At 62.8% G+C, this 19468-nt stretch overlaps 1 protein-coding gene across 1 annotated transcript; it reads left to right on the forward strand.

Moving 5' to 3' along the window:
- The first annotated feature begins 12373 nt into the window (after positions 1–12373).
- LOC116495829 (ammonium transporter Rh type B-like) lies at positions 12374–13741 on the forward strand. Its single transcript, XM_032198545.1, has 2 exons — positions 12374–13435; positions 13466–13741. Exons 1-2 carry the CDS (start codon positions 12374–12376, stop codon positions 13739–13741), a joined length of 1338 nt encoding a protein of 445 aa, XP_032054436.1.
- Positions 13742–19468: the final 5727 nt, after the last annotated feature.

Here is a 19468-nt window from a genome sequence, read left to right on the forward strand (position 1 = left end):
TAACCTAACCTAATCAACTTAACCCAGCCTAACCAACCCAACTGACCTAACTCAACCCAACCCAACCAACTCAACCTAGCCTACTGAATCCAACCTAACCTGACCTAATCTAACCTAACTAACCTAACTAACCTAACCTAACCTAACCTAGCCTAACCTAACCAATTTAACCCAGCCTAACCAACCCAACCAACCTACCTCAACCCAATCAACTCATCCTAGCCTACCCAACCCAACCCAACAAACCCAACCCAACCCCATCTCCCACACAGACCACGTCCACCCATCTCCTTCCGCGCAGCCCTCCTGGGACCCGGCGAGGGTCTCGGTGGACACCTCTCCCTCCTCGTGCTCACTGACCCCAGGGGGTTGAGGCTGGTGGGGAGCTGAATCACGTCCCCCCCGCCGGAGCGGGAGCGTCACAGACTGTCTGAGGCTCGTCAGGAGAGTCAGGCCAGGCCGCGCGGGGCCGCTCTGGGAAGCCATCCAGCCATCCGCTGGAGAGAGGAGTCTGCCTAAAAATGACTCTCCTGGCTCCTCTCCACACTCCGACCGTCCCATATGGAACGAATGTACATTTTCCATCAATTGTTTGTATTTTTCATTTAAAGAAAGAAGGGGAGGGGGGGGGAGACAGAAAGAAAAGGGGCTATACATATATGCGAAGCATCAGTGACAGCAGATAGGCCCCATCGCAGAGAGGGAGAAACACTGGCCGGCGTTCAAGAGACTCAAACGTATGGTATGAAACAATAAATTTTAAGTGTGTTTTGACATATTTGGTGGTCTCTGCCTCGCGCTTAATGAGCGTTGGTCCATGCTACAGGGGAGCCGCGCAGCTCGGGGTGGTTGGCAGGACGTGAGGAAGGGCCGGCGGCCAGCGAGGCCGGAGGTGGACGTCGAGGTGGTCCCGGAGTGCGTGCCCTGAGGGGATGGGGCACGGGGACAGGGCACGGGGATGGGGATTGGGAACAGGGTACGGGGACGAGGCACGGGGATGGGACATGGGGACTGCACCGGCACAACTGGGGGAGGTGATGCTGTAGGAACTGACACACCTTGGTACCCACGGGGGATGAGCTCCATCCTAGCGATGCCAATTTGCAAAAAAAGCAGCATCAGGAGGTGGATCAGGGTTAAAATTGATGGACGGGGTTGCTGCTCGGTGATGTATCCGGGCCGAGCAGCATGCACGGCACAGCAGGGCACGCTCCGGCCCTGCCCCACGTGCTGCTCGGCTTTTTGGGGACCTGGCTTGTGTCTCCGCCGGCTCAGCCCCAGCCTCTCCGCACCGCTGCATCTCTCGGGCTGCAGCAGGAGCACGGGCTCCCACGTCGAGGTGGCTGCGAGGAGCCGGAGAGGAGCTGCAGAAGAGCGGGGAGCGCAGGGCTGCACGCAGCGCGTCCCCCGCGCCGCCCGGCCGCTGTGCCAGGGCTGCCCGGCTCCCCCCGGTGATGGGGTTTGATCAGAAAGATGGACATGAAAGTGGAGCTTGGCTCTGTTTTCTCTCTCATTCAGAACATTCAAAAACTATTAACTGTGGTGGGGGTAAAAAAGCAGCTGGTTTTAATATCGTGCTCTTCCAATTGTGTTTCTCTCTTTTTTTTTTTTTTTTTTGCTTCTCTCTTTTTTTTTTTTTTTTTTTTTTTTTGCTTTTCGCGAGCACTTTAAGTGACATGGTTACATGTATTTGATTAAAAAGCTGTAATTCAACGAGTGCGTTTTCTTGTACTGTACAAAACTGCTTAAAGACACAGGATTTATTTATGGTGGTCTCCTGGTTTTCTAGCTCTGCTGAAAGACAAGATGACAGGGAAATCAAGGAAGGGGGAGACGATAGCGGTAGACACGGAGAAGCGATCCCGTCTGCCTTTCCCAGTGCAGGGAACATGATCAAGTCCTTTCCTCCAGCACAGGAAAAATCCCATTAGCACCGATGTAGGACTCAGCCTGCTGCCACCGGGCTGGTCCTGGGGCCGTCTGCCCACCCTTGGGTGCCCCATGGGTGCGGGTCTGGAGGCGCCAGCCCCTTTTTGGCATCCCTGAGGTTGGGTCTTGGCTCACAGCGGTGTTTGGGGAGCGGCTACAATATCCTCGCTCAATCCACGGGGCTAAAAAGCCTGGAGAAGCAACGTGAGGGTGATGGATGAGGTGGGGACCCCGGGCTGGCAAAGCAGTGACAAAACCCGCTGCGACCCCGGGGGGACATGCAGAGGGACACCCAGGTTTTGGAGACACGGGACCCGGCTCAGGCAGAGCTGTTTCCTCGCCATGCCAGCTCCATGGGATGCTGCCAGCGCGCAGCAGAGCCCATCCCAAGCCAGCAGCTCCAATTCCTAAGGAGGAAAAGGCCTTTATGAGATCCCAGCAAGGAGCCGGGGCCGCTGAGAGCCCGCAATCGCCTCCTGTTAACCCTGGCATCTCCCGGCTCGGTGCCACGCTCGCCTGGATCCTGCTGGGTTTATGCTTCAGAAGAGACGTGCTGGTCCCCAAAAGGCAGCAGGGGTGCAGAGGAGGTGAGGGTAACACAGGGTTGCTCCCAGGGCAATCCCAGCTGTGGTCGGGGCTCACCCCGGTGAGGCTGTGGGGTCCCCTGGCTCTGCACCCCTCGAGCACCCCAATAACCTCATCTCCCAGCCTCCACGGGCCGTGGCACAGCTGCACACAGATTCTCTGCCCCGAGCTGGTCTCTGCTGGCTGCAGCTCTTTGCATTTCCCCGGGCTTGGTGGCTCGTGTGCGTGTGATGCCAGCCCCACTGCGGAAAGCGGCCCCACCCGGGATGGTTTCGCCTCTCGCACCCGGCTTCGCTCACGCACCACAAAACCTCCCCCGGTTCCTGCACCTCTCCTGGCCCTGCACCCGAGGCTGACAGCCCCAGGGACACGGGCACGACAATCCCCGCCACCCAAAGCCACCCGGGGGCACCCTGCCTGTCGCCCCCCATCCCAAATTCCCCATCCCTGCTGGCGGGGACGTTCTGCCCGGCCGCTTCCAGCCGCCTCTTTTCCTTGGCTCGCCCCTGCCCAGGGATCACCTGCAGTTCAGCTGATTTATGAACGGAGAATTTTTCGAGCTCCGTTTCCTTTTCATTGTTGTTTCAGTTGCTGCGCTCGCTTCCGCCCGCCTTTGAATAACTCCTGCCATGCTGCAAGCGATGAGAAAGGCTGCGGGTAAACACTCACACTCGGCCCGCGAGCCGGGCGGACGCACCGGAGGAAAACCCTTCTCCCCACCCCACCGCAGCCCCCGGCCCCAAACCCGAGGTGCCAGCGGGGATTGGGGTGCCCAGGAGCTGCCCCCCTCCCCGGATGGTGCTGGCAGGGAGCAGAGCCCACCAGCACCTCCCCGTTTTCCCACGGGTGAGGTTTGGGAGCAGGGACCCTCCACGCTGGGTGCCAGCACCTCACCCCCCCTCACGTCGCAGCCCCCGGAGGGCTGCAGCCCTTCAGCGCTGTGGTTTTGGGGAATGCAGCCCTGGGTGTTGTGGTGGGACGTGTGGTTTTCCTGGAGGGACCCCGAGAAGTGCCTGGCGGTGGCTTTGTCCCCACGTGGAGGGCAGGGTCCCCCCCCCCTGCCCCCCACATCCCAGGGTGCTGCTCCCAGCCCCGGTCCCACGCTGTGCGTGCCCGCACCGGGGGTGACGTCTGTCCTCACCCCCCAGCAGTGCTGTTACCCACTGGGGTGCAAAGGGGGAGCTCTGGAGAGTTGACTCTGGCTTGATTTACAACAATTAAAAAAAAAAAAGGCAAGGAAACCCATCTGCAATCTCAGCTCACCCCGCAGAGCCCAGCCTCTCCCCTCGCAGGGCGCAGCGGCGCGCCCACCCCCCTCCTGCGCCCACCCGGGGCCACCAAGGAAAACCCCAACACGACCCCATGCCAGGCACCCAGGGCTTGGTCCCCGCGTCCCCCGTGTCCCCCGTGTCCCCCGTGTCCCCGTCCCCATCTCAGCCTGCGCCCATTGTCCTGCCCTTCCTCCCGCCCGCCCCGGGGCCGGGGGAAAACAGGAAGCTCTCCCCAGCGTGCGGCTGCGGAAATGAGACAAACGGGCTGGAGCGGCCGCGAGGACGGCGGGCGGAAGCGGACAGGATATTTGGAACGGCCGGCGAATTCTTGGGCTTATCTCTGCGCCACAGAGGCCCAGGAGTCCTTACAAAACAGCGCCCAGCTGGAGCGAGGCCCGCGGCCGGCACCGGGGCCGGGGCTGCGTCCTCGTCCCGTGGCACCGGGAGCGGTGGCGGGGTGCTGGTGGCAAGGAGGGGACGTCCCCGGCACGGGGAGGGATGGGGACAGTGGGATCCCTGCTCCTGGATCTGCAATGGGTGCCCTTGGAGCAGGTTTTGGGTGCAATCGGTGAGGCTCCTGTGTCCCCATGGTGGTTGCAGAAGGATCCCGATGGCGATGCACCAGCACCCCCAACCCGTTTGCTCCTTTCTAGCCCCTCCAGCTGGTGCTTGCCTGTTTCTGAATTATTTTTCATCATAATGTCCCGTTAGTGACTCGCTTTCAGCACACAGAGCCTGGCTGGGGAATAGAAAAGGGGTCCGGGCTGCCCCAAGATGATGTTCCCACAGCGGTTCCCAAAAGTGGGCCGGGAGGCAGCAAGGTGCTGGGGGAGAGGGGCTGCTGCAGCCATCCCCAGCTCAGTGTTGGGTCTTTGGTGGAGTCAGGCCCCGGTTCATTAATTTATTGTGAAAATTAAGCAGCGGCTCTGCAGCTGGGGCACCCTGGAGAGTGCGAGTGGCACACGACGTGGCACCGCTATCACCGCGTGTCCCCAAACCCACTGGGGGGCATTGACCAGGGCATTTTTGGAGACCGAGAGCGTCGGTGGCACAGGAGATGCCCAGGCACGGGTGGAGGTGCCACCCCACGAGGACACGGGGACACCAGGGCCGCTCGCCCCGCGCCGAGGGCTGCCGAGGGCAGCGGAGCCGAATTTCGCGGCTGTGGGGGGGAAGGGTGTGATGGGTCACTCTGGAAGAGGCTGAGACTCCTCCTCTGCGTGGAGGAAGACAAAGAATGGAAGCGGCTGCACATTGCAACACATCCCCAGCGAGCACAATGGAAATGCCATCCTCCTTCTTGTGAAACAGAAACCTCATATGATCTCGCTGAGGGCTGGAGACGCTCTTGTAGGTCTGGCCGGGATGGTTTTCCACACGCAGGGGAAGGGGGCAGTGGGGACTCTGCGCCCTCCCGCTCCGAGAGAGCTGCCCTCTGCCACCGCGGCACGAGGAGCAGGCAGAGGGTCCCCACGGCTGCCTTCATCCCTCCTCCTCCTCCTCCTCTCTGCCCCCAGCCCACCCTCGGTGCCCGGCTCTCCCTGCCACCCCCGTGCGGTGCCAAAACACCGCCGCTCCCTCCCCGGCACGCCGAAACTCCGACGCGCAGCCAGAGGTGTGTGCACCCCTGCAGCCCCCTCCCGCCCCTCCGGCTGCGCTCGAGGGCTTGTAAATAAACTTCTTTCTCCCTTTATGCTCTTGACCCGAGATTTAATTAGACCCCCGCTTCCTGCCTATATGAAAAATCACTTCCCCGAGCAGGTGGCTCCGATACCGCCGGGGCTGTTGTTGTGGTGTATTTTTGGGGGAGGGGTTGGGGGGAAAGGTGGTAAATGGGGGGAAGAGTTTGTTGTTTATTTTCGTATTTACAAAGCGCAGCTTTTTCCTGGTGCCGGGCATGGGAAGAGGGGGCAGGATGTGACCTTCATCCATCTCCTCCTCGCTCACACAATGCGGACTCGAGCGCCGCGGGCCGCCGCCGGCATTGTCCCCGCAGCGCCGGGCACCTCCCGCCCCGCGCCGCCGGCACCTGGCGCCCGCCGGCACCGCCGCCACCCCCAGCTGGGCCCCGCCATCGCACACATGCACTGAAAAACAGAAAAAAATAAAATAAAAAAAAAAGAGCAAGGTTGCAGATTTCCTCTCTGCAAAACAACCGGGAGCGCCGAGCGAGGCGGCGGCGTGGGAAGGAGGGAGCAGAGCCCCGAAGCAGCCCCGGTTGTCACCCTCGTGGTGCTGCAGGGAGGATGCTGTGTGGGCACTGATCTGTCGTGCATCCCATGGGCTGTCCTCTCCATCCTGTCCATCCTGTCCAGTCCTGTCCGTTCTGTCTGTCCTGGGAGCCTTTCCCTACACCAGGACCCCGTAGGATAGGGTCAGAGTGCGCTGCCCCCTCCTGCGCCCCGTGCGTGGGGCGGACGTGCCCTTTTCCCTCGCGCATGGCACAAATGCAACTATGGCCCGTGGAGGCTGCAGCCCTGCATGCACATCCCCGCCAGGCTCCCCCAAAGACCACCACATCTTGCCAGCACGAGCTGATGGCAAACAGAGGTCCTGGGGGGCACCCAGAGGGCGAGGTGCTACCCAAACCCCCAGCAGGGACATCCAAAGAGGACGCGCTGCGCCCCGTACACCGTTCCCAGCACCCGCTGCTCCTCCAACCCCTGGGGCCAGCTCAGCCCTTGGAGCATCCCCGTCCCCGTGGAGCCACCCGGGGGGCTATCAGCAGCCAGGCAGAGCAGCTGGTAGCCGGCTCCTGCTACCTCACGGGCTGCACAAGCTGCTCGCCAGAGCGGCTCTGCGGAGCAGCTGGCCTCGGAGCGGGGCTCGCGCTGCCCGGCCTTCCCCCGCGCCAAACGTGGGACGGATTAAGGCGTAATGAAGTGAAATCTGCCTCCTTTTATTATTCTAAATAAACACCACTATATAGACATATGTACTGGTGTTTAATTTGGGGAGAGAACTGCACTGACCCTGCTCGCAGGCTTTTTTTTTTTTTTTTTTCCGCGAGTTAGCGTCTGCTTCGCCGGGCTTTGCGGCGACAAAGAAGGGACCTGGAGCAGCAGGCAGCTGATGTCAGGGAGCTCCTGTGCCGTGCCCAGGCCCACAAAGAGGGATGAACCCTTGACATGACCCCCAGAAACACCACCACCTCCCTGCTGCCTGCAGATCACACTAGGACCCTGAATAAATAGGAATTTGCTGCAGGATCTTATAGGGCCAAAGGGTTTTCCACCCAAGGGCAGCTTCCCCAGCCGGTCCCTCCACGTGCAAAGCCCCAACACGACTGAGCCGAGCTCCGGAGCAGCCCCAAATCATGGCCAACCCTTCCAAGGACTTTGCAGGGGCTCGAGCAGGGTTCGACGTGGTGGGGGCTGTGCCCTGCAGCGTGCCCCAGCCCTGCTGCGGCCGGGCCTCCCCGCGGGGTGGCCGCGCTTGCAGGAGCCCCGCGCGGAGAAGCAGCGCCCACGGAGCGAGCTGGCACGGGGCTCGCATTGCTCAACGCCGAGCTCAAAGCCTCGCCCCAGCGGCGACAAAACGCGGCCAGTGCCGCAGCGGAGAGCGGCGGTGCCAACGCGGGCACGGCACGGCGCAGGGCTACACGGCACGGCGCTGCCCTCCCGCAGCCAGCCTGGCAAAAACGCCCCCCCCCCAGCACCAGCACCTCGGGGGGAGAGCCCAGCTTTTTGAAACGGGGTCTTTCACCCCCAAATTCGGCCCTTAACTTGCCAACATCCCCCCTCGTCTCGCCGGCACGCCGGCCCCGATCCTGCGGGGAGCGGAGCAGGTGCAGCCCAGCCGGGCGCAGCGCCCATCGCCCCTCTCCGAGCCCCCCGGCCCCTCGGCTCGGACCCCCCCCCCGGGACCCCCGGTTGCCGGCCACGGGCGCCCACCTGGGAGCGGAGTGGAGCGGGGCGGGCGGCGCGCTCGCACACGCGCTGCTCGGCACAGTTGGTTATCGTTACATTTGGCATCAGTCGCTTCCATTCGGCTCAATAGGGGAGGGAGAGAGAAAAAGGAAAACTCAGCTCAAGGCGATTTAATAAGTTCAGCGTTACGAGCTGGGGAAAAGCTGTGGAACACACAAGTGGTAACGCAGGATTAATCTTTCCTTTAGTCTTGGGAATTATGTTTTCATTAATCCTAATTTTTCCAGATGTTTCACTCCTTATACCAGGGTCTTCAAAGCCTCTGTGGCTGCAAATTCTAATGAAGCCATGAGAACATTTTAAAGAGAAAGATTCAAAGCTTAAATTGCTTCCTTTTTTTTTTTTTTTTTTCTCTTCTTTCTCTCTCTCTCTCTCTTTTTCTTTTTCTTTTTTTTTTTATTTTTTCCCCCCTCGTTGGGCTGTTGGGGAGCGCATGTGTGTGCGGTCCCAGCGCCTCCACATGTTGTGTTACACAATGTGCTAACAAGATGGAGAAGGCCACTCGGGCCGCGTGATGCGGGTGTGACGTCTGTGCCTTTTTGTCCCCGGGCAGAGCCCCCACTCGCCAGGGGTTCAAGGAAGGGGGAGGTTTTTTTGTTTTTTTGGGGGGGGAACTGGCCACCTGCCCGGCTCCGGCAGCCGCCCCGCGAGCGCCGGGGCTCCGTGGGTCAGAACCATCCGGGGGCTTTTTAACGGCTCGCGGCCGCCGGCGGCATCGCCGGGATGGAATTGAGAAGAGGGGGGGGGGGGAAATATAATAAAAGGGACGGGTTAGAAAACAGGCGTGTGTTTGTGTGCTTGTGGAGGAGCTACGGGGGCTCGGGGATGGATGGGGAGGGAGCGGGGAGCTGGGTGGCAAAGGTTTTTAGGGAACGGGGCTTTCGGGGTGCCCGTGGGGAGAGGGCTGACAACAATTTGGGAAATAAGGGGGGACCAGCAGCTCTTCCCCTCCGTGCTGTGCCTCGGCTGGGAATCCTCTGGCAGCCCCGTGGAGATGAAGCCGGAGCCCCCTCTCCCTCCTGCCCGCGCAGAGAGGTCCCCAGCACCCATCCCCGGGCACCGGAGCATCACCACGGGGCAGGAGGGGACCCGATCCCAACCTCCCCGCTACCATCAAGGTTCCCAACCCCTTGGGGCTCCTCCAGGCAGCTGCAGGATCCGGCCGCCACCGCCCGGCACGGCACGGCACGGCTGGGCTGAGCATCCCCTCCCGGCTGAGCCTCGCCGGCAGCGCTGGGCTCGGGCGCAGGACGCGGTGTGACGCAGGAGGGTCAGGCAAGACGGTCGGAACAATCCTCTCCTGGTCTCCAGCGCCCTGGATTCAGATCCATGTACTTATATGGCCTGCAAAATGCGGTGGGAGTATGACCAACGTCTGGAAATCCAGATATGACTAGATCCCTTCATTAGTAATTTCTTGTACATGACTTTCTAGACCATAGGGATTTGTTAAATTTGCAGGAGTGTTTTCTCACAGTGCCATGGACTGGCTGTTGCCAGCATATATTGGCTCGGATCTGTCAGATCCTGTTGCCTTATATGACCCGCAGTTAATTCAGCTTTTCTTTGTATCCAGCCCTCAGCAGGGAACTCCTCGAGCAGTCTCAGCGTGGATCATGCTAAAATGGTTCCCCAGCCCTCCTGCCATAAAACAACTGCCCACACAGTGAAAGGGGGACGTGGGGGGTGGAATTCAATGGTCCCCTCCCCGCCGCCCCGGCCCTCTCCAGATGCTTCCTCCGTCCCCAGGCCCTGCTCCTTTGGTGCCGAAGAAAAAAAAAACTCCCCGGTGCCCGCGGAGGGTTCCTGGAGGGACCAAACTTTCCCCACCCCATCCCACGGGCGCACCCAGTTCCCCCAAGTTAATCATTTCCCCCCCCCTTTGCTCTTTGGGGCCAGGGGTGCCGTGGGGCAGGGGGACTTTCGCCTTCCCCGCTGACCTCCTGGAACTTCGACCTTCCTTTATGGGGGCCATAAAGGTTATTCTTTAACCTGCACCCCGCCGGGGTCCCTCGCTCCGTGCGCTGGGGTCCTTGGCCCGGGGGGGGGGGCAGCCGGGCAGCGCTGCTCTTCGCCCTCATCTGCTTTTGGAAGGCTAAAAAGAACATCCCGCCTGCCAACAGAGGTGCTGGGGTACCAAACGGCTCGGCAAAGGAGCTTCTTGGTGGCTGCCCTTGGTTTTTGCCCCTCTGGGAACCCACGTGCACATCCCAAATCCCCAGACGCCGCCGGGGTAAGGTTTCCAGGAGGAAAAGGGCACGCACCCAAGGGCGCAGCACCCTGACCCACTGGCCCCAGGGCGGGCACCGGCTCCAGCGCCTGCCAGCTCCACCCCGCTGAGCCTGCAGTTCCCTATCAGCCGCAGATGGAGATAAGGAGCTGTCACCTCCCCAACCAGCTCCGGGCACGCAGCCCGGCAGCCTGACCCCGTGCCGTGTTCCCCGGGTGCACCCACACGGTGTTTATGGACCCGGCACAGCCGCCCGTGCCAACCCCGCATCTCCAAACCTTGCCACGGGCACCGGCTGGATCCAGAAGGGCTTTTCCTCTCAAATCTCCCCACATCTCCACGCACCGTGGTGCTTCGGCAGCACTAAGATGCTCTGGAGATGGTTTTTTCCTGCAGCACACCCCTCCCAGAAGGCTCTTTGCTGCGATTCCCAAACCTTTACAACTCTCCCCTTTCTAAATACCCGTTCAAACCCCGCTTTCCTTCTGTGCAGCTTTTCCCATCAGTGTTTTATTCAGCCCTGCCCCCAAAAAAAAGACCTGAACCAAGGTGCTTCCATTGGAAACCCCACACCAAACCCCACAGTTCCTGGCTAGGGGCAGCGGGCAGCAGCGAGCCGAGGCCACCGCGCCACCACGGCCAGCAGCTCCAGCCAGGGACCAGGATTTATCTTAAACACGAGGAGCTAACGAGCTTTTCTCTGGGTCGAGCTTTTCTCTGTGTCGAGCCATCCCATTGAAAAATCCCGCTGGAGGGCTGATGTGGCATGCGATGGGTACGGCACACACCCGGGATGTAATGCAATGGGGTCAGCAGTGCTGAAATTGCCTTTCTTTCCCCTTTTTGCATCAGCAGGGGGTGGGGGAGGATGAGGCATCCCCTGTGGCCCACCAGAGCAGGATGGGGCTGTGGGGTGGGAGCTCAGCCCGTGTTTGCTGGGGGGGAGGTGGGCGAGAGCATCCCGCTGTGCTTCCCGGCCCCACCGCGTCCCCCACCGGCATTTGGGGACACCGGAGCGAGCCCAATGGGGACCCCAGCCCCATGTGTCCCTAGGGTCCCCGTGGTGGCATTCTCCTGCTCTGCCCACATGGCAGGGACAAGCACGGAGGCCTCTGCTTGATGAAGCATCCCCAGGTCCCACCCCAAAAAAAAACCCTTCAGGGTTTTTCTTTGCCCCTCTTTATGGAGAGAGGCGGCTCGGCACGATGCAACCCCAACGCAAGGCCCGGCGGCGCTTCCTTCAAAGCACCTCCTCCTCCTATACGTTGCCCTGATTTCCAGCATCTTGCTGTTGAAAAATGGCAGGGGAGGGTTTGGCAAAGGAGCCTCGCGCAGATTATTCAACAATTGTTTCCCATTTTGCGCCCTCGCCTGCCTCATCCTCCAGTAACAATGACGAAGAGCGGCGTGGAGCCAGCGCCCGCGGCAGGGGTGTTGAGATCAGGGACAGCACAAAAATATCTTCTCTCTGGAACAAATATTTACCAACCCTTCTGCCTTTTGTTCTTGTGGTTCTCATATTTTTTTTCCAGACATTCACTGGCAAAATGTCACATTAAACAGCAACCCAGAAACTTCGGGGTAGCTGCTTGGCTGCTCTGGGCTTTGTTTTTCTCGCGCGCTAATTGTTAATGAATTTCCAGCCATTCAAGCCAACACAAACCTGTGAGAAAATGATCTTTTCGGCCTGATTTCGGAGCTTTATGGGGCTTTGCGGAGGCCGGGCAGTTGCCGAGCAGAGCGCACATCATCCCCAAGCCACGCATGGCGCTGCCTTGGGTTGCGATGGGCCGGGAGCCGTCCCCGGCCGGCCGGAGGCAGCGCGGGAGCCTTGGCAGAGCTCACCCGCCTCCTGCAGCGCGCCCGAGTGGGCCCCCACCCCTGCTATGGCACCGAGCACCCGTGGGACCCTCCCCGGCCCCATCCCCGGGGGCTCTGCACAGCTCCAAGCCGTGGCTGTGGGGTTTGGAGAGGTCCCGTTGTGGGCGCAGGGGCTGGAGAGGGGGGGAAGTGGGCGCACGCCGCGGTGCCCCCCTCATTTCCAGTCCTGCTGTCGGCCCCATGGGCTCCTCCGCCGCCCCCCAGCAGGCTTTTCCTCTTTTCCTCTCTCTTTTCAAACTCCTAAAAGCCTCGCGCCCGTTTTTTATGGTGGCCAAGCAAGAGCGCACAGGCGACGTCTGAGCATTGCTTTGAAGGAGGAGAGAAGGGGGGGGATAAAAGTCTCTCCTTGTGGCACATCAGCCCTCTTCCTCGGTTAAAAATTAACCCTGGCCATAAAACCCCTGAGATAGCAGCAGAGCACGGCTCACCCAGTGAGCTCTCCCGGCGCGGCCGGGCTGCCGTCCCCTGCCCCGTGGTCACCGTCCCCTCCTGTGCCACCCCCTGCACCGCGGCACCGCAGTCACCGTCCCCTCCTGCCACATCCGAGGATGGCCACACCGCCCCCCGCCAGCGCCCGCCGCCTCCTGCCCCTCTCCCTGGGGCTCTTCCAGGGCGCCCTGCTGCTTTTCTTCGCCCTCTTCGCCACCTACGACGAGCCCTCGGCCGCGGCCACGCAGGCAGAGGATGGCACCCGGGCTGCTGAGCACCTCCCCAGCCTCTTCCCCCTCTTCCAGGACATCCAGGTGATGCTGGCGGTGGGGCTGGGGCTCCTGCTGGCCTTCCTGCCCCGCTACGGGCTCAGCGCCCTCGCCCACAATTTCCTCCTGCTCAACGTCTCCACGCAGTGGGCGCTGCTGCTGCAGGGCGTGCGCCACGGCCGGCTCCGCCTGGGCCTCCACGACGTCCTCGCCGCCGAGTTCGCCGCCGTCACCGTCCTCATCTCGGTCGGGGCCGTCCTGGGCAGGACGAGCCCCTGCCAGCTCCTCGCCGTGGCTTTCTGCGAGGTCCCCGTCTACCTCGCGAGCGAGTGGCTCGTCATCACCCAGCTGGGCGTCCGCGACGTGGGGGGCACCATCACCATCCACGTCTTCGCCTGCTATTTCGGCCTCGGCGTGTCCAAGGCTCTGTTCGGGACGGAGAGGCGGCCGGCGCATCCCAAGGAGACCCCGACGCCCCGATCCGACCTCCTGGCCTTGGTGGGGACGCTCATCCTCTGGGTTTTCTGGCCCAGCTTCGTGGCTGCCCCGTGCCAACTTGGTGATGCCCAGCACCGGGCCATCCTGAACACTTTCCTAGCCCTCAGCGCCGGCGCTGTCACCACCGTGGTGGCCTCCAGCCTGCTGGAGAGCGGCGGCAAGCTCAGCCCGGGCCACCTGCAGAACGGCAGCCTGGCCGGAGGGGTGGCCATCGGTGCTCTGGCCGACGTGCCCATCACACCGGCGGCCTCCCTGGCCCTGGGCAGCCTCTCCTCGCTCGTCTGCCTGCTCGGTTTCCGATTCCTCACCCCGTTCCTGGCGAGGAGGCTGGCGCTGCACGACCAGTGCGGCATCCACAACCTCCACGGCTTGCCGGGCATCCTCGGCGCGGTGGCGAGCGCCGTGGCCGTCCTGGTGGCCTCCGAGGACACCAAGAGGTGCCAGCTGTCCCACGTCGATGGCAGCGGGGTGGCGGGGGATCCGTGGGGCTGCGGTGGTGGCAGGCAGGCGCTGTGGCAAGTGGCAGGGCTGGCTGTGGCCCTTGGAGGCTCGCTGCTCAGCGGGATGCTCACCGGTGCCGTGTTGCGCCTGCCCTGCCTGGCCCCGCCGCCCGAGCCGCTGTGCTTCGAGGACTCGCTGAATTTCAGGATCCAGGAGCAGGCTGAGAGCCCAGGGATGGGGGACACAGCCGAGGAGGTGGCCCTGAAGGAGCAGGTTTAGGCACTGGGTGCCCTCTCGTGCCAAACACTCAGCGCCAAGGCAGTGCTGCAGCGTGCGCCCCTTCAATATCCTCCCACCCCGAGGCTGCAGATCCCTTCCTCCGCGCCTGGAAACCCCAGGAGCTGACCGTCCGTCTCCACAGCCACAGAAAAAACATTCTCAGGGTTTATCTCCCCGGATGGCTCGCCCCTGGGTGCTGGCCTGGGATGGCAAACATCCCCCTGCTGCCTGGGGCTCCTCCGCCGCGTCGCTCCTGGCTAGGAACAGCAACGGGGTGGAGAGGAAATGACCACAAGCAAGGGACTTTTTAAGAGATTTTATCACCTGTGCTGCACTGGACAATCTAACCTCTGCCAGGACTACGTGGCGAATTGCTGCAGAAACCTCCCTTCTTCACCACAATGAGGCCTGAGCATGGAGAGGGGCTCAGAGAGCCAGGACACACGGAGAACCCACACCCCACAGCACCTTTCCCTGCCCCAAAACCAGGACTGGGAGAGCAGGAAGGCAGCGAGGGGGCCAGAGGAGTTTGGGGACCCCGAGGAAAAGCAGCAGCCCCGTCCCACGTGGCAGGGAACGAGCTGCTGCCACCCCACTGAGGACAAAACCAGAGGCTCACAGGCACCAAGCCGCAAGCGCGGGGCCACATCCTGCCCGGAGAGCGCCGTGATTCAGAGCCCCCCGGCTCCGTGAGTCACCGCGCCCCTGCTCCACTGCCACACAGACAACGCTGGAGATGCTCAGGGGCTCCTGAGAGGGCCGAGGGGGCCCAAAAGCCCCCCGCCACCCGCTGCGGGGACGGGGGCTGTGGGCACGGTGGCCCTCGCGCACGGAGCCGGGCTCGGCGGGGCTGGATCCCCTCTGCCTGGCGCGGCCCCAGGCGGAGCCGACACCAAGAGCGAGGCTGGGGAATTCGTCCTCCAATAATCACAAACAGGCTCGGGAGCCCGGGCGTGTTTGGTTAATTGTTAGAATAAAATATTGTTCAGCTCTGACAAAGGAATCCTGCCCCGCAGCCCGGCGCGGCAGAACAATGGGCCCCGGCGGAGGGTGCCGCGGGCCGAGCAGCGGGGCCGGGGGGCGGCGGGAGGCAGCGAGGCCCCGAGCCCAACCACGGCATCCCACCGGCATCCCACCGGCATCGCCGGCCCCGTGGAGGTGCCCGTGGCGAGGGCACGGAGGGGAGAAGGGGGCAGCCGGGCCCCTCGCCCCCCATCCGGCTCCCGCTGGGCGTCGAGAGCCGCCGGAGCCAGCGCCGTCCTGCAGAGCCACGGTGCCACGGGGGCCCGGGTGGGCTGCTGCTTGTTTTGGGGTGAGACAGGGCTCCTGCTGAGCCCGGTATGCTGGTGCTGCTCTCTTCCTAGTGTTCTGGGGCCTGCTGGCTGCACCGCGTGGCTCCGGCTCCATCAGGGCATCGAGGAGGGTGCAGGCACCCTCGGGGAGCTGCCATGGGGAGGAATTGTGCCGGCACACGGAGCTGTGCGCACGCACACCCGGCCCCGAGGCTGCAGACCCCTCTCCCATGCGTGCACGGTGGTGCAGAGCCCCCCTTCTCCTCTCCATACTCAGGGTTTTGCGTGCTTTGGGCCACCCAGCCCCCTCGCCAAGGCTCCCCCCGGGATGCCCCCAGCCCTGAGCTGCTTCCCAGCATCACCCAACCCTTCCCTGCGAGGATTCAGCCTCCTGCAGAGCCACCCAGCACCGCGGGCGCTGCTCCAGCAGCACGGCCCCGGCACCCATGGGGCTGTAGCAGCGTGCCGGGGAGCTGGCAGTGGGGCCACGGGCTGGGGGGCACAAGGAGGGGAGCATCCGGAGCTGGGCCCGGGCACACCCCGCTGCTTGGTGGCACGTCCTCGCACGGGCACGCAGTGGCACAATCTGGTCGGCAGATGCCTCCGAAACCAGCAAGAGGCTGGGAAGCTGGGGCTTGGAGGGGGGGGGAGCTGCCCTTCCCCGCTGCGGGACCCCGGTGATATTTGTCAGTGTTTCCAGCACGCTGCTCCCTCGAGGGCTCGCCGGGGCTCTGCTCGTCACAGCACCGCACGGCCCGCACCTCCAGCCCGCAGCCTCCGTGCAGGACCTGGGCTCAGGATCCTGGCATCTCACGGCCAGGGGAGCCAGGACCCACCTGGGCCGTGGCACGGCTCCGTGCGGCCCCATTCCCAACTGTCCCCGTCCCCCGGGACCGGCTGTCCTCCAGCTGGAGCCGGGCAGAGATGCCGCTGGGTGTGCCGCCCCGAGCCCAGCTCTCCCTGCTCCTCCAAAACAGCCGCTCTCCAAAGGATGGAGCAGTAAAATATTAACCAGAGCCCCTAGCGTTTATCACACCGTAAATCTGGGCTTTCAACAGCTTTACGATGCTGCAGGGAGATGGGAGAGAACAAAACGCTCTTCTTCTCACTCAGACACAGCCTGCGTGTGCCAGTGCCCCCAGCGCTCGCTCTGTGCCCGCGCTCGGGGGCTGCGAGGGGCCGGCACCCCCAGCCTCGACCCCCCCAAACCCCAGATTGGGTCATAACGCAGACGAGGACCGAAGCAGGGCGCGGGTTTCCCGATCGCCAGCGAGGTGGCTGCTGGTGCTAGGACGAGGAGAGCTCTGCTCCATCCCAGGGACAGCCGCGTTTCGCTGGGACGTGGCACTGCGAAGGGGCAGGGGCGAAAAGCGCCCCCCTCATCGGCTCCGCAGGAGCACGACAGCCACCGTCCTGGGTGATGCTGGTTTGTTTTTTCCCCCTTGTCCTGGGTGATGCTGTTTTTTGTGTTTTTTTTTCTGTGTGTTCTTGTTTTTTTGTCCCCTCTCCCAGCTCAGCCCGCGGCCAGGTCCGTGCTGCAGCGCGCTGCGCTCCGGGCTCGAGGAGCACCCCGTCCCCGCGGCCCTGACCCCGATCCCCCGGGCGCTGATTGCAAAACAAGAGGCGAGGGGAGGAAGCCGTGGCCGCGCTGTTTGTGGGGCTGTCGGACGCATCTGGCAAGGCGATCAGAGCCAGCAGCCCCGGGCACGCACACACCTGCGGCACGGCGGGTGGGAGCGCGGCACGCGCGCGCGCGAGGACGCAGCAAAACGCGCACGGCACGAGGCGCAGCCCCCCAAAAGTGGGGTGCAGCACCCTTATCTTGCATCCTGGGGTGCTGTGGGGATGTGGGGATGTGTTCCGGGCTCCTCGCCGTGCGCCCGCCTGCCCGGAGCGAGGTGGGAGCTGGCGAGGTGCCCACGGGATGCCCAGCGCCTGGCACCGCGCGGGGCGGCCGCGGAGGCCGGAGGGAAAGAGGGAAGGAGGGAGGGAAGGAGGAAAGGAGGGAGGCAGCTCGGTGGCGGCTGCTGGAGCCACATCAGAGCAGCCCCCCCGGAGCAGCCGGGAGCGTGTGGCGCTGCCCTCGAAGGAAATGCGCTCACTCCCATGTGCTGCACACTTGGGTTTGCCTCGCTGCTATTTTTATTTGACTTTTCAGGCCCGTTTCCTTTTTCCGGCTGTTTTGCTGTGATTCCACCGAAGCTTCGACCTCGCTTTTCCCCTCCCTCCCTTTAGCCTCTTCCTTCACTCTTTCCTTCCTTTCCATGCACTCATTCCTGCCGCCGCACCGGGCTCCCTCTCCCCCCCCCCCCCCAGCCACCGGAGAGCGCGGCAAGCTCACAAACACCCCAACAAAACACCCCCTGCGTGTGCTGCCACGGCCACGGGCACCACAGCTCACCTCCTGCCACCACCCCAAACCAGGAAAATGCTGCAAAACCACCAGCACCGGGCACAAATCCCTTTTCCCATCCTGCACAAGCAGCCGGAGCAGCTGCACCCATCCCCTGCAGCAGGGTCCGGGTACCCCCGGGGGTGATTTCCAGCTCCTCGCTGCTAGGAAAGGGGCTGGTTACGGCTCTGTTTTATCTGGGAATGTGCTGAGGGATCGGGGGGGGTCTCTTTTCTCCAGCCTTGATGCAGAAATGGCAGTGAATCACCCGAGACACGGTCCTGTTTGCACAGCACGGCCAGGGCGGCAGCAACGCCCCCAGCGGGACCCCCAACCCCATCCTTGGGGAGAAATAAAAAAAAGTGGTCCCAGCCCCGGCTGCAACCCATCATCCAAAAAAAAAAAGGAAGAAAAAACAGGAAAATTGCTCGTTCGGGGGGTCTGCGTCACGCTGGTGGGCACCCGCGCGGAGCAGGGGGCGCAGGGTTATTTTGGGAGGGTTGGCGGGGTGTCGTTACGCGTGGGGGCGGTTGGGTTGTGTTGGTTTTTGTTTTTTTTTTTAATTATTATCGTTATTTATCCTCTTTCCTCTCTTCAACCTGATTAAAACCACTGTCCGCATTTGATCTTTTGTTTAGGAAAACAAGGAAAGGGGGGGGAATAAGAGGGGAAAAAAAGAAAAAAAGAAAAAAAAAAAAAGAAAATCCCAGCGCAAAGCCGCCCAGGGAGGCAGCAAAAAGGGCACGAGCAAAACAAGGCAGGGCCTGGGCGCAGCGAGCTGGGGGGCTCTGCGGGAGTCCCTTCCCCGAGCCCCCCGGGGACCACCCGAGGAGGAGGAGGATGGGGCTGGGAGGAAGGGGCCCAGGCCAGCACCGGGCCGGGGAGGAGCGTGGCACCGGGGGACAAGCAGGGCTTGGCGTCACCCTGTCTCCTGCCAGGCTGGGACAGCATCTCCCAGGGCCGGATCCTGCTCGCCACCCAGCGCCACCCCCAAAAAGCAAGGCCCGATTTGTGCCCCCGAAGCAAAAACCCTGCTCCCTTCCCATTAAACCGGGGCCAGCAGCGTGCCCAGGGACCCCTCTCCCACCCCCCAGCCACGCAGCCCCCCGGCTCCGCTCCAACCCCATAGGCAGGGAGGGGGGCACAGCCCCCAAATCCCCTTTTCTCTCCCCAATTTTCCCTCCCCCCGTGGCACAGAACCGCCTGCAGCCCCCGCGAAGCCCCCAGCAAAGCGCCCCCAGCCCCTGCCGTGCGCACGGAGGGGACCCCCCCGGCCGGGCCACCCGCAGCCCCGGGGATTGGGGGGGACACAGAGGGAAAGGGACACAAAGGGGGGGGGGAACCCAAAGCGTTTTGGGGCCGGGGAATGTTTTTTTTTAGCCCGCTGCTGCCACCTCGTGTCCGCGCCGCAGCCGGGAGCGGGGATGGGGAAACTGAGGCAGGGCGCACAGCACCGAGCACCCCCACCGAAAAAAGGGGGGGCAGGATGGGACCCCAAAGGGTCCCCCAGGAGCACTGTGAGACCCCCAAAAACAAGGCAAGGCAGCAGAGAAAGCAGCCAAGGAGGCTGCGAGGGAAGGAGGGGATTTATTTTTGGCTCCCCCCCCCCCAGCCCCGCTGCTCCAAGCAGCCAGGGCTGCAGCGAGGCTCTGAGCAGTCCTGGGGGGGGGGGGGGGGTCAGTGTTTTCAGGGCAGCAGCTCACCCCGGCACCCTGCAGGCACCCCACGGGCACCCATGGGTGCGTAGAAGTCCAGTGCCAGCAGAAACCTCAGCCCCATGGCCCCGTTTGTCCTTTTTCGGTCCAAAAAAACCACAAAAGAGCCATTGTCCCCCCCCCAAAAAAAAAGCAGCAGGTGATGCAGGGGCAGGAGCATCACAGAAATCAGGGTCTCTCTCTTCTCTTTTTTTTTTCTGGGCTTCCCCTTCTTCTTCCCCCAGCTCGGGGCTGTCCAGCTGGCGGCTGCAGCCCCCCTCCAGCCCCCACCCCGTGCACCGGGGCCAGTCCCGGGGGTACCACTCGAAACAAGAGGACGAATTAAATC

This window comes from Aythya fuligula, chromosome 16 (assembly GCF_009819795.1).
Source record: "Aythya fuligula isolate bAytFul2 chromosome 16, bAytFul2.pri, whole genome shotgun sequence".
Taxonomy (NCBI): domain Eukaryota; kingdom Metazoa; phylum Chordata; class Aves; order Anseriformes; family Anatidae; genus Aythya; species Aythya fuligula.

Coding starts and splice junctions, on each gene's coding strand:
- LOC116495829 (XM_032198545.1), top strand. CDS start 12,374: ATGGCCACACCGCCCCCCGCCAGCGCCCGCCGCCTCCTGCCCCTCTCC. Junction 13,436..13,465: donor CGAGCGCCGTGGCCGTCCTG/GTGGCCTCCGAG, acceptor AAGAGGTGCCAG/CTGTCCCACGTCGATGGCAG.